At 43.2% G+C, this 15,061-nt stretch overlaps 1 protein-coding gene across 1 annotated transcript; it reads right to left on the reverse strand.

Annotated features, from left to right (window-relative positions):
* Positions 1–1,604: 1,604 nt before the first annotated feature.
* cfap73 (cilia and flagella associated protein 73) lies at positions 1,605–6,617 on the reverse strand. The gene is made up of 9 exons (XM_076729957.1): positions 6,486–6,617; positions 6,264–6,393; positions 5,953–6,045; positions 5,674–5,856; positions 4,959–5,180; positions 4,686–4,844; positions 4,468–4,597; positions 2,449–2,559; positions 1,605–1,700 (listed from the first exon to the last, which is right to left on the reverse strand). The coding sequence occupies exons 1-9, from the start codon at positions 6,512–6,514 to the stop codon at positions 1,681–1,683; spliced, it is 1,077 nt and encodes a 358-aa protein (XP_076586072.1). The 5' UTR covers positions 6,515–6,617; the 3' UTR covers positions 1,605–1,680.
* Between the last annotated feature and the right edge of the window lie 8,444 nt (positions 6,618–15,061).

The following is a 15,061-nucleotide window of genomic DNA, read 5'->3' on the forward strand; positions in this document are numbered from 1 at the left end:
GGCAGGCTGGCTGAGTGACCGTGGCCAAATTTACAAAATAAAAGTCAATGGTTCTGAGACAGTGCTGCAAAAAACAAACCAAATGAAAGAGATCAGATTCATTTATTTATTCTTTCATTCATAAATAAAACAAAAAATACTCATATGTACATACAATTATTTTCTGCATCCTATGCTATCCGCAGTATGAGCCAGTGATTTTACACTGCAACCCGCATATGTATCCTAGCAACAGTGGAAAAATGTCAACAGTGTTTTCTGCCTGCGGCAAACGTACGAGTATGGATGTCAACAGGTAACTAGTTAGCTTCGTGTTTAGCCATATACAAACTAACACCAGCAAAGGTTACGCCTGTCAACCTCCACAAGAACACTAGGAACCGTTTATCAACAACTTTATTTAAAATAAAAAGAATAATAAGTTAATTTAATACACGCTAATGTTCACTCATGTAAGTTAACCTGACGTTCAATGCTAATACTGGCGTGGATAGCTAACTAACGACAAATGTAATGAGCCACTATACACCAGTCATGTTGAGGAATGTAGCTAAATTATCCACTAATACTAATATAGTTACTGTGGGCCAATGACTTGAGGCTACAGTAGGTTACATATCATAACCAAACCACTGGAGAGGTTCCCAATATGGGGACTACTGTAACCACATTATGTGCCAGTGAGTGTGAAACTGTACCTCATTCATGTGTGCTTACTTGTATCTGTGAATATGTACATGAATCTACAAAAGTGTGTTCATACTTCCAAATATACAGAGATCACAACATTATTTTTCTGTTATGGTTTACTTTTTCCCTGCCATCCAGTCAGAGTATATCCGCAAAGGTCACGGCACCAGCAAAGACAAAGGCGAAGACTCGAGTGGAAAATGTGCTACAGGTCCATGAACTGTCACAGAAGAGGCTGCTCTCTCTTGAGGCTCAACACATCTCAAGCATATTGGAAAACTGCATCAGTCAAGCTGAGACTGCAGCTCATCTGCCTGCTGTCCTCCGGTTAAACAGCGTGTCCAGTGTTGTGGACAAGGAGTTGAGCAAAGCACTTCAGGAGCATCAAAAACTAGATAAAAGGCTAGCGATGCTAGATGGCCTCAAGCAGGAGTCAGGTGGGGAAGAAGAGGGAGAAGCTGGGGAACAAAGGAAGAGAGCAAGGGCTCAGCTCGAGATGGACATCAAGAAATCTGTCAGGGATCTGTTCCGGCTTGTCCGAGCCCATCCTGACGCCATGTTTGGTTTGACAGCTGAGCGAGATATGGAAGTAGGGGAGGGTGAGTACATGCTCATTAGAGGGCTTGAGAAGTTTCACAGCCACATGGTCGAAAGGTTGCTGACCAGTTTGGATGAGGAGCTGCAGCTGGTTCTCCAAAAGCAGGTGCCTTCATCCCCTGCCCACAATCTGGAGCACATGGTTTCACAGGAGGAAGAAGTCGCTACACACCTAAAGGAAGTAGATGCAAAGGTGAGGCATTAAGTTGGATGTAAAAAAAGAAACATTCATTTTATGACTTACCATGTGTATATCTGATTAGATGTGCCCAGAAAAGACAAAAATAACAGATTTCTTACTTAAGTCCATGAATCTTCTGGTCTTGACCTTCTTCTGTCTCACCTCCCCTTTCCTTTTGTTGGTGTAACAGATTTATGAGCAAGATCTTGAGATCAAAAAGTTGCAGAGGCTTCTGCAAGAGAAAAACACACAAGAAGCAGGCATGTTGCCTCTTGTAGATCAGCAGTACCAGTCACATATCAAAACATCAAAGGTGAAGCAGACCAGCGTGCAGCAGCAAACTGAACTGAACATGAAGCTCCACAATCTGATCCTTGAAAACAGACAGGCGGAGAGAGTGCTCCAAGAGGTACATGTAGCCTTTCACTGTACATGTGTCACCTTTTAGCGGCTGTAATATATTTAGTTTTCATTAAACCAATGTCATCTGTTACTGTTTTTTTTCCCTTGGCAGAAAATTGAAAAGGTGAAGACAGAAATTGAATTCTTGCTCCAAAATTTTGATGATGAAATCGAAGAAAGCCAGGTACGAACTCAGGCAAACCACACAGTGCCAAATGTTAGTGGAAAAGATTATTAAGTGTGTGTACTCTGGATTCCAGTTCATGTGCTTGTTGAGATATATATAGGCTGTTTTACAAGACAATTCAAGTTGTTGATCTCAGATATAGAAGTTTAATAAAATAATCTTAACACAGGGCACATTTACTAGATTTTTCCAGAGTCTCCATCAGCTGATGGAGCCTGCGCAGAGGATTTTGTCAAACTGTATTCAGGATATGTGTATACGCATTATCCTGCTGACCAAATCTCAATGGAGCCTATCTAAATTTTGTCACATGTCTGATTTAATTTTCATTATTTTCTGTCGCTTTTTTTCACTACCCATCACTGTCCACCACCACCTGTCTCAGGCCGACCTGGAGCTGAGTGAAATGGATGGTGAAAGCGTGGAGGAGGACCTGAGGACGCTGGAGAAACCCTTTTCTGTCCTAGAGGCGGAGTGCAACCAGATCCAGGAGAGGCGTCGGCTGGCAGAAGAGAAGAGAAAGGAGAAGATGAGGGAGCTGGAGTTGAAGACCAAAGCTGCTATTTTTGCCCAAGCCTGGTGGAGAGGCTACAGTACTCGCAAGGCCTTAAAGAACAAAGGCAAAAACAAGAAGGCCAAAAAAGGCAAAGGCAAGAAGACCAAGTAAACCTGCTGCCAGTTTCATTATTCTGCTGCTTCACTGACACACTTGAATGTTTTAGAAAAAAACAGACACTGTTCAATATACCAGTAAATACCAATGTACCCCATGTTCAGTGTGATTGTCAGGTATGGCTTGTTTCTTTGATATTTTCTGGTTTAAACTAGTGTTTATTTTTGTTTTATTTTTGTGAACTACCACATTAAAGTCCGTAAAATGGCACCCACTCCTTCTCCCTCATTAAAATTCAACAATATGAACATGCAACTATTTTTTATTGTAACTGCTGGACACAAGATGTCTCTGACTTCACTGTAAAGTCCATTCTCAGTGTTTGTGCAGTGGCTGCGTTGAGCATACAGACCAAACCAATTGACCTCTCTGTGACTCTGTGAACTTTATTGCATCTGTTATGGATGAACACTTTTACAATCCTTGTTAGTACATTGGACTTTAGCCGCCTCAGAAAATTTCAAGCATAGCTTTACTCAACTGTCAGATGAGCCAAAATAAGGTAACAGGGATTCATTCATTGTGTGTAAAAGTTGCTATTTTCTTTCAATGGCCACAGGGTGGCAGTACAGGACCTTGTGTTCAGAATGATCAATTGTCTACATTATATCACGTTCATTTGGCAGTCAGGCAAACAGGAGGAGGCTGGGATTGAACCGCCAGCTGTAGAAAACACCTGATATTGCTACAAGTCACCTTAGAATGAAACCACTACTGAACCCATTTCAGATCATATTATCAAGCCCTGATAATTATGAGGAGCTGTAAATGTCCTCCTGATCCCTCACTAAGCTCATTAAATGTATTCAGAAACACTGGTAGTTTATCAGCAGCTCTCCCTTAACTCTCCAAAAACTCCTTCTTTAGTTTCAGTACAGTAACTTTTCCATTACAGTACATTTAGGAGACTTTCATGTATCTTAGGTTAGTCATCTTTTTTTCTTTTTCTTTTTAATCAAAATAAAACCAACTCAAACCATAATTGCCCATTTCTGGAACAAGAGTGGCTGCTTTTACACACGAGCCAAATACTTCATCATTAGTGACAGAGTGAATATACAGGATAGGAATCCTTGTCAGAATGATTGATCAGTTGTTGGTTGCACTCAGTATCTTAAACGTATTTAATTTCACTGTAATCTCTATAAACAGATATCTGCATATGAATGCAGAATCTGTAGGCAAGAGAAGATGTTTGTAGTCCAAGCAATACTGACCAATCCTGTTCGAGCTGGCTTTGGTTGCATGCGGGTAAACAGTGTGTATTGGCCGCAAACTCAGAACCCATCGACTGTCATCTGGTGTCAGTTTAGCTTTTTATTTATTTTTTTTTATTTATCTATCTGTGCTCATATGCAGATATCTGAGTACAGAGATCAACCAAATTGTTGTCCTGCATCTCAAGTTGCTAACCAGGCTGCAAACAATGACCAGCAGACAGAAGAGGAAGTCTTGGCCCGCAATCAAATTTCCAAATTCTACCATGGCGAAAGGATGACCCGCCCTACTCTGCCTCTGATTGGCTTACCCTGATATTCTTACCCTGACACTAACCAATCAGCACTCCTCATGCCTAAACGACGATAGCCAGTGTGTTCTGAGATTGAGTGTCTTCAAGTTTAAAGTTCAGTTAACTCACAGAGTTTTACATTAAAAACTGATGAACAAACTTTAAAATCAACATTCAATGTTAGTTCAGTGAATTCAGGTTTAAAGCTGGAAATTAATCTTTTTTACAGTAAGCTGCGATGCGCTTTTTTGCCCCGTCTCTTCTCTCTTCTTTTCTTTCCTGTCCATTGTTGTGTCTCTGCGAGGGAGTTCGATGCGCTTTCACTATGTTATCGTGGTCCTGGATGAACATCTTGACCTAAGGAGGAGACAGGAGGACACAGTAAGTAGATGGTTTTCAGCTGCTCAGGCTGTTTGTCTCATCTGTGCTCAGTCAGGGTACACACCTGATCCAGCTGTTTCTCTGTGTCATTCATGTCCACACCTTCCTCTCCCTCTACCTTGTCTTCAGTCATTTCATAGAGGTTGAGCGTCGCCATCTTAATCTGTCCCAGTACGAGTGTTTTCTTTGCTGCTGTTTCCTGGATGTGGTTCCACGTCCCCTCCTGTATTTAGACAGGGACAACTGGATTTCATACAGAAGATGGCAGTTCAGACTTGAAAAACATTTAATCTGATGCTCTGATGCTGGACTTTGACTCTCGGATTATGTTTGGTACCCATGTGAGAGCTTCAGAGAACATCTCCTGCAGCTCGGTCTGCAGTTGGGACAGCTGGTTGTTCCTGTGCAGCCGCAGCAAGTGATGCTGGTCCTCCAGTGTCAGCAGAGCTTTTCTCTGCTGGTCGAGCTGCTCCTGCGCTTCACTCTCCTTCTGACAGAGCTGGTCTCTGAAGTGGAGAAGACTCTCTAAATGACCCGTGAGGGGCTGCACATTTTCAAACTGTAACACACACACACACACACACACACACACACACACACACACACACACACACACATTAAAGGTGTAGCCCTAAAACAAAGAACATCCCTGCTTATATCAGGTACTTTTTTGAAGTAAAACATTAACCTGCAGGAAGAAAGAGGCAGAGGACAAGAGATAAGATGAGTCAAGATTCAGGGTGGCTTGTCACCAACAATTCTCAGTTGTTGGTGCAGCCAGTGCAGTTTTCAATGACAGGACACTTGCATTACGTTGAAGGGGTGTGTGAAGAAACCTGTCGGGCATTTTCCGCTTTTAGAGCAGCAAAAAGACGAGTTATCTGTAAAAGTCTGGGAGCAGGAGTTGGCATGTTAGGTGGTTCAAAGGGCTTTCAGCTGACAGTCGGTTTAGTCAGTGTATAAATATCTTTTTATGACAGACCGTTCCTCTACGATAAACTAATTTAGATCAAGGCACAGGTTGCTCCGCCATGTAAGAATCCCTGCAGCACCTGAGTCAGCTTGACCACCCGCTCCATGAAGTCCAGATATACAGTGTGTCTCTGCACTTCATGCTGCAGCTCCCGTTTCCTCTCCATCAGTTCGGCGTACTCCTCCTTCAGCCTCTCTGCCTCCTTTTGAAGCCCCTCCTTCCTCACCCTCTCTTTCTCAGCAGCTTGATTGGCATCGTCATCCTACACAGATAGAGGCAGGGGGGTTGAGTTAGGCTGCCGCTGAGCTGAAATCCAGTCTAATACAGGAGTCATGTGTGAAATGTTCCCCTGCTTTACCTTGAGGAACACGTCAAAACCTGCGTGGAACTCCTTTATTTCTCTAACCTTCTGGTGTAGCTCGTCTCTGCGTTGTTGCAAACTCTCCAGCACCTTCATAAAAAACACACACAGCAGACAGACCTTGGATTAGCAAGGGGGATGTGCCCCCCAAACATATCGTATAATTACGGTCCTGGTATACAACATGTTGGCAGACTTCCATGCATCAGGACCTTCATGGAAGCTGACAACTTTAACAGGAAGTTCAGCTGAGATAACACCAAACACGTGATCACCTCCCTGCAGGTATGTGTTGGCTGTTTGCGCACCTTTTCGCGCTCCCGCTTCTTCGCGCGAAGCTCTCCCTCCTCCTGGCGCCTCCTGTGCACGTCGAAGAGGGCAGCCGTCCTGTCACGTAGGCCTCCTGCCATCTCAACGCTCGCCCCCGCAGGCCAGCTCCTGTTCACACACACGCACGGCACCAAGTTAATAACATCGATCGCTCGGATCGATCGTGGCAGCGCTTCACTCGGTGTGACACAGAAGCTCACTGTGAGTGCCGCTCGGTCCTGGCGTCCATGACTCTGACGTCTTTGGAGATTTTCACACTCGTCGACGCACAATCGTCCACGTTCTACTTTCTCCTCCTGCTGCTCCTGCGGTCGTCTTCAAACTTTCTCCTCGCCTCCAGCGTTCCTCCCCCCTCGCTTCTATGGCAACACAAAGCAGGAACTTTTAAAGGCGCAATCCGCAGTTTTCAGCAGGGAAACAGACAAACCAGCTACATTCAAAACGAGATTTTTATTCCCAGTCAATGTGATATTTTCAGGCTGTTCATCGGTAGAAAGGAGAGATTCAGATGTAAATCATAAAGCACATCAAAAGCTTTAAAACAAGTCCTGAAGGCCTGTAACTGAACAAAGCTTTATAGACCATGCTATTAACTGAGAAAATGATCAGCATAATTAATCAATAATCAAAATAACTCTCACATCAATAAACCAGCATGAATGCATTATGTGCCAGGAAAAAAGACACTGGTCCATTGCCCTGTAGGCTTTGAAGTGTCTTTAGTACACATGTATAAAAGTCAAGGGGTGGAGAGAAGGAAGACCTGATCACATGTCTAACCGTTATCAATATGATCTTCATTTTTATGTATGTAGAGATGGGTATCAAAGCTTTGGCAGCCTCTCTTCTTCTCCAGTGTGAGCAAATCATATCTCAAAACACAAAACTGCTATAAGAAACATGGCTCTGCCTGCTGGGGCCTTTGTATCTGCACGCTCATAGTTTGCCCATGCATACGCCTGTATGGCTGAAGATCTGCGCACAGTGTGGCCCTCAGCGACGTGATCCCTGAAACATGAGCTCCGGACGTTTGACTGGCAGGTGTTACCACAGAGAGATGTGTGATTTTTTTCACTTTAAGCACAAAAATCACACGTAGCATCACACCTTTCCGCTGCTGACGCTTTGAACGACACTGGGCAGAGTGCACGCCATCACGTGGTTACACACCGTGTCCCTCGCCACACGCAGACACTTTGCTGTAAGTTGTGTCCAAAACAAGATCAGTTGGTGAAGTTGTTAAAGTTACTTCGGAACAGAATATGTTTAATTTATGAGAGGAATTATTAGAGTCTGACAAGGTGTTTACATACTGAAACATGTTTGGAAATAAAACCCCGCTGACCTGTCAGCAGATCAGTCATTACAAACTGTTGCTATGCAGCCAAACATCAGCATTTCTGCCTCTTTTTTTGACGGGACCATGGAAATTTGGACCGGGAGCATGGCATGTAACAAACGTCCACAGCCGTAATCAAACCAGGGCACAATGTGGTACATCGTAGAGCACTAGACCACAAGAGTGCATTTCACTCAGCGCAGCATCATGTAGCTTCAAGCTGATACAGATTGTATTTCCTAACTAGTTTGGAATAAATCATTTTAACAAGCTAAAGCTTCTCCAGAGGAAACAAAATGGTCAAACTGGACATTAAGGGGTTTTAAGTGCCACCAACTTCTTGAAGGCTCTGTATATTAATTGATTGATTGGAGCTTTGATGGAAAAATGCGGTGTCACCTGCTTTATGCACCAATCAATTTGAATCTGGATGTGATGACATTTGGTGGGTTGTTTGGTCACTGTCCATCAAATGGGATCAATCCACACAGAGTTTTTGGGTGTCAAAGCTGCAGTGTGGGACTTTAGCATATAAATGAACATCCATGCATTGAAGCTCCTACCAAAAGATTTTACACAGTGCTGATTAAGCCTATCACTGCCAGGTGAATCTCTCTGTATTTTGCAATATTCTGCATGTCAACAGTGTTTATGTAATTACTCTCACTGCTAGAAGGAGGAGAAAAAAGTGCCACACTCTTAAACTCTTAATAATAACCAAAGATGGTATTTTTAACTCCACTTTAGTTGTGAATATTTAATTTAACAAACAAATATTTCAAATTTTAAGTTCTCAGAGGCTTTAAAATGTAATCCCAGAGCATGTGTCTCTATTTTACACTTCAATTATGATTTGTTTATCTGGTGCATTGTGGCAGAGATCCACGTCAGGACTGCAGTGTTTGATCCATTTCAGGGCAACAAAAATGAAAATATGAACTGGCCGTATGATTTGTAAAAGTCCCTGAAGACACACAGTTGTTGGGAACTGATCTTGAGGTTTAGTCAAAAAAGACAGGAGTTAGTGTCTTCCACCTCCAGTAACATTCACGATGACATTTATGACTTAGCTCTCACCTAGAATATCTTCAAAGACTTGTTAGCACCTTGAAGTAAGAGCCATATCAGATTGAGTTAATGGTAATTCGACATCACATGTTCACAATGGGAGCACAGTGCGACGTGCTGACAGAGGAAGGTGACATTTGAACACTTAATGGAAATGCTGTGTGCTGTTATTTTTGCATAATAATTGCCTGGTGTGGCGAAGAGAGAGATGCTGACAATGAAAGCAGCAGAACCAGAAAAATGCATCTGATCTAAATGTATGTCACGCACACACACACACACACACACACACACACACACACACACACACACACACACACACACACACACGACGAACTGAGAAAATGGGAGAAAAAGGAAGAGAAAAGGCATGACCAAAAGGCAGTGAAGGGGAAAAACAACAACACAGATAGCTGCAGGCAGAGATGCGGCTGTATCCATTTTTGATGAATGGATGGCTTGCTGCACACACACACAGTATTTTATTAATACTAATGGAACGATGCTATTATAATAAAAGCATGTTGTGTCAGGTGATGGGCACAGTGTGAGGCTGAGGAGATGGAGACATCACACCCGTGTAAACACCTGCAGACCTTTTAACAGCCGAGGAGGACGAGGAGAAGAAGAGGAATAGGTCAGAATTTATAATGGCAGGCACAAAGCTCATGAGGACAATGAGGAGCGCTGGGAGAACAGCTCATTTTTATCAACCTGATGACCTAATGTTTACCATTTTCCCTTTAGTTTTCTAAGTTGCACATGATTAGTGTTGTTTCAGTGTGTCACAAAAGTTAAATGACCCTCTCTTGAGTGAAATACTGAATTCAAATATCCGTTTTATTGATTAATGCACCATTACATCATCGTTTATTGTTCACATTTGGGATTTTTGGAGACCGCTGGATCTTTGGTCAAATTGAAATCAAAGTTTGTGGGTTTGTGCTTTTCTGCATGGCAACGATGCAGTGATGGAGTGAAGAAGCATTGAAGAAGCTGAATGTTAATCACCATCAGGAATAAGAAAAACAGCGTGAAGAATATTTAGTTGGTGATTAGGAGCAGAAAGTGTCTTTTCGGTCATCTGTTTTGAGCAATGCCGGACCAAGACTCAGGCGTTCACGAAGCTACACATGTTTACACGAGTGTCTGAATGTATTACTGTCGATTATTAGATAGACAATCCTATACACCATAGAGTTAATCAGCTCCTCTCTGGTTCCTGTACAGTCACAGTGCATGACTGCACATCTGAATGTTTGTGAAGTCATTTAGTGTCTCTTTCCTCGTCCATCTTCAACTCTTACATCACATTACAATGAAGAACGTATATTACATGGTCATTCAAACGGACATAAAAGATATATAATGTGAGAAGAAACAAGCAAACCCCCTCTTCTCCTTGACCTTCCAAGCATACAAACCAATGAAGACCTAAAAACTCCCCTAAATCTGCTGCTTATCCACCACCATGATCAACATTTGTGACACACACATTCTTAATGCTATAGAAAAAGACGAGGTGAACTTGTTTTTATCATCTATCAGGGCTTCAGGTCTGTGCTGTCGACACCACGTTATGTATATTAGAATGGGTATTTAATAGGTCGAGTCCTGCAGACCATATGTGTGAAACAGGTGTGTTTTAGATGTGTTGTACGAGAGTGCAGTGAAGAACTCTGCAGTGTGTCTCTTTTTCAACTTTGACTTGATGATATTTTTCTGGACAGGTTCCACTCTTGGTGTAAGAATCCATCTCGCCAGGCTTCACGTTCAATGCTTGTGGTCAAAGCGCAGTCGTTTGGACCAATCAGCATCCTGTGAGGAGCTACTTGTATCTATGGGTAACTTCATACAGAATCATCATTTTTCCAGGAATGTCAAGACATTACTTTCACCTTTCATCAGAGTTCCCAAAGCCTCTTAATTATGTCTTTATTAAGTTGTTTGACTGCATTTCCTGCTCAACCGTCCTCCTGTGGCTGTAATTTATACTTCCTCTTTTTAGAGCACCTTATGCAGATGATGTGGCTTTAATGCTGCTTTTTTATTTTATTTTATTTGCTTGTAAAAATGATATTTTAAAAGATGAAGTTTTGTGCGCCTCTGTTTAAATTCTTAAAATGCAAAAATAAAAAGCATGATTGAACAGTCAAACCTATAACCGCTAAAAGCATTGACTCTCACTGTAGCTCGCACACACCCTCACACACACACACACGCGCGCAGGCACACACACACGCAGCCTCCCACACTTGAGTGGACAGGTAACAAACATTTAGACATCCATAATTAAAGGTCAACAGTGTGGTGCAAACAGATATTGAGAGGAAGTCTGTGTTTATGCTAATGCCTTGTCAGACAGAGGGGCCAGCAACTCTCTGACACCATCTATTAATAATGAGACAAGATCGCAGAGATGCACTGGGCATGAACCAAACAATGCTGCTCCTGGCAAACAATGGGATCTGACAGCAGGCTGAGTGAGTGCTTTGGAATTAGGCTGCTGTGCATGCAGTGTGTGGAGGGAGTGGAGTGTATGAATGGATTTGTTTGTTTATTGATGTTTGTGTTTGTCTCACAGCAGTGGTCTTGTCTGGCCTGTTTGCAAACATGCTTGTACACGAGTGGCAACAAGCCTGCAGGGAAGCGCGGGCCGCTGAAATGCAGGGAGAGGGGGAAGCCTGCTTGGGCACGCTGAAGCACACGGGACCTCTACAAGAGGCAAATTAAAGAGTAGAATTTACAGTCTCTGAATACAACACCACTGTGTGTATTAGATATTTCGCAGATTTCAAGAGTATTTTTCTTTAATAATTCTAGCTGGGACATCTGTTCATCTAATCAAATAAGACAGTGGCTCCCAACCTGGGGTCAAGTTTACCAGAAACATCTGTCACACAAAATCATGTCCGTTTCTATGATTCTATCAAATTTTTTGCTTTTTTCCCGCAAAATACTCTTCAGGCCACTAAACATCCCTCAGACGACACAATCCAAGAGGGAAAATCACGTTTATGGTCGAGCTGCTCACAACTTACATCCACACGATGAGGCCAAAGCATGCGTTGAGGTACGCATAACAATAAGGCACATATAGGAGCACAGCAGCAGTTCCAGACATCAAGGTCACGGCCTCAGCTTTTCGCCAGCAGTGCCACTCTGGGGGTGGCAAAGTCGGTCTGTCCGTCGGTCCAGCACTTCGGGCCAGACTGAACTATTGGATCGCTTGTCATAACGTTTGGCACACATTCATGTCCCCCCTGAGGATGGATTATCCTAACGTGTCATCTCTTGACTTCCCGTGTAGCCGCTAGCATATCTGTGGACTCTTAGCCTGGTTTTTCTGGAAATCTGGGCATTTTGATGGCTGTTTTATGGCCGTTTTCTAGTATTTTTGGACTACCTCTATCTGCAGTGAGATTTTCCACACATCTAGCAGATATGGAGCAGCATTCATCAGTCATGTTTCTGGTCACCTGGTCAGATATCTGCTCTGTTTTGGCTCAGTTTTTGGTCTCTACCCGCTCCTGAGGGAAATATCTGGCTCGTTAGCTGCTAAATGCTCCACTGTGTTAACCAGCTAGTCGCTAACTGTGTCCATCTGTCATTTTTTGAACATTTTGCTGGTAACAACTGTCCACTGCAGCCAAAAACGACACTATGAGAGCAGTGAGAGTGAACCACTGCTACTCAGTATCAAGCGAAATAAAGCCAAGGAGAGCTTCAAATCTGGGTGATAATTCTCTGTAGGTTTATAATTACGAGCGACCGTTTTCCTGTCACATGTTTCATTTGATACCTCATTACTAGAAAAATATTAATTATAGCACTTTAGGGGCATACAAACTGAAAATAGATTTTTTTTATGAATTAGTAAATAAGAATATATATATATGTGTGTGTGTGCTTTAATTTGAGTTTTTCGTTCTTACGTCTGGTCCAAATTTCTGAGAGGGGGATGCATTGCAAAAAGTCCTGATCTGAGCATTTTTAAAAATCCTGGCTACAGCCCTGTGCACATGCACAATAACCACCTGACAACGTTCCTCTATTCAGAGCTGAGAGACTGAGGGGCTGCAGCCGCTCTGTACAGTGAGCGAACAGGCAGTGCAGTGAAGTCCTGCTGGTAGTGATATCATTATGCTGTGTGTCCCGTCTGGACAAGGGGACCGGAGTGCGGTCAGGGGGCATGGGGTGTAATCTCTTGATTGAATAGGTTTGTGTGTGTCAGTATGTGTGTGTATCTGTCTTCCTGGCTTGCTGGTTGTGTGTCTTTGTCTCAAAGAGAGTCTTTTTGTCTATCTATGTTTGTGTGCATGTGTGTGTGTGGAGGATTAGCGTGCCTCTCCAGTCCTCTGGCCGTAATCAGACAGGACATTGGCTCCATGACGTCCCACAGCCCCCACCACCACCCACTGCGGGAGCGCCTCTATCCCTTTCACCCTGTCATGTGTATTTGGCTGCTGGTCTTAGGACCTTGGCGGTATGTTAGGAGTTAAAACAATTATTCTTGCTCACATCACAGGGTCCTTTTTAAAAAACCTTGCCTCCACTGGAGAGAGTGACAGGAAAATCAGGGACACAAAGATCTTCATTTGGACTGGATCCAGGGACGTGACGGCCGCAGGTCATGTGATGCAGACCACAAGGCCAATAGCATCTGCTTTTTCATGATGCGTGCATGTGTATTTCTTTCAGTGGGATCAGCTATTCTTCGAAGCTGATCTAAAAGTGAGAATCCAGGATGAGACGGGAAGATAAGGAGTGACAGTTCGAGGGCCGTCAGATAAACAACCATCACTGATCAGGTTAGTCTGAGCTCTCTGACCCTGGACTGGCCTGTCTGCTGTTAGTTTGACCCTTAACCTCTCGCTTTGTCTCTCAGACCAACACACAGGACAATCACAATCCAAGCACAACCCCCCCACCCCCCAACACACACACACACACACACACACACACACACACACACACACTGCTCCTTGGCCTCTTATCCTTGACAGCTCTTATGTTCATATTAAGATCTACTTCAGTGATTTCAGGGCTGTTTCAGCCATAAACTCTCATTTAGGGGGAAATTAGCTTGGGTCTCAGTCTTGTAACTATACCGAGCTTAACAGCATTAGACCATTCTTGTGGCTTTTAAATAACAACAAGGATGGATAGTATCATTCAAATAAATCTCCACCAGCCTACTTTGTTGCACCATGTGTAATGGCCAAGCATTCATTGTTTTACATTATTGTACTGCCATTGTGCTGTCCTCTCAGTGCTATTCAGTGCTTACTGACTCTAATTACAGATACTTATGGTTTGTATTAACATGTGCTGAGAAAAAATGGTTTTATGCACCCATCAACCCATTTAACTACAATGCCCTCTCAGCTTTCCAATCCTTGAAGCTTTAAAAGCAGAAAAACACTTGTTTGAAGAAGCTTTGGTGAGATTTTTCTAGATAAAGAAATGAAATGCTTCAGGCTCACATCCATGAATTTCTAATATGTGCTTCCAAACTTTTGCATAAACCCAATCTTTCTCTATTTTCTGTGGCATTCCAGTGTAACAGCTGTTTCACTTGTGCCACGCGGTCGCCCTTTACTGCCACGGAGACGGAGCACCATCAGACCCGCAGAGACCAACCATAATCAACTTTACCAATTACACTCCATCTCAGGCCACTTATTCCTCACAAAATGGCATCACTAATGCAAGACATCGCACAAATGCCTCTCAGTCTCCTGCAAGAGACTCCAAATACACATTTATATATTCAAACCAATAGTTCAGACTGTAATGAAATCAGCTTTAAATAAGTCTTTGATGCCTTTTAAAAAGGCTTCCTTTGCAAGAGAAATTGCTCTGTAGCTGGGAAGAAACCTTCACATACAATCCAGCAGGAACATAAGCCGTCCGAAGCAGCCCTCCCGCTTTAGTTGCCATAGAAAAGTAGGTCTGCAGGCCAGAAGAGTGACATTTAAAAATGTCAGTCTTTTTTTGTTTTAACAAGCGGTGTCTCGTCTGTGCACACGACAAAAAAGATGTGTGTGAATGTGTTCCTGTGTGCACTGTGTCTGTTAGAAACCAACATGGACTGGAGAGTTTGGATGAGAATGAGAAAAGGAGAATATGTAGAGGGCAGGCGGAGGGGTTACTGGTGTGTGTGTGTGTGTGTGTGTGTGTGTGTGTGTGTGTGTGTGTGTGTGTGTGTGTGTGTGTGTGCGTGTGTGTGTGTGTGTGTTGGAGAGGGGTGGGGGGCGTTGGGGAAATAACGATAAGCACCACTTAGGCTCTTTGATCACAAAGGTTCATCAATCTACTGTCTGACTGGTGTGTCTGAGAAAGTTCTCCACAGATGGATTAAGGTCT

The sequence above is a fragment of the Chaetodon auriga genome, chromosome 5, assembly GCF_051107435.1.
Source record: "Chaetodon auriga isolate fChaAug3 chromosome 5, fChaAug3.hap1, whole genome shotgun sequence".
Lineage (NCBI taxonomy): Eukaryota > Metazoa > Chordata > Actinopteri > Chaetodontiformes > Chaetodontidae > Chaetodon > Chaetodon auriga.

Bases quoted from the DNA above. Each gene is read 5' to 3' on its own strand.
- cfap73 (XM_076729957.1), bottom strand. From the start codon at position 6,514: ATGGACGCCAGGACCGAGCGGCACTCACA. The intron at 6,394-6,485 runs GTGAGCTTCTGT...GTGTGTGAACAG, and splicing joins AGGACCGAGCGGCACTCACA to GAGCTGGCCTGCGGGGGCGA. The intron at 4,845-4,958 runs GTACCAAACATA...GTCTAAATACAG, and splicing joins TCTCTGAAGCTCTCACATGG to GAGGGGACGTGGAACCACAT.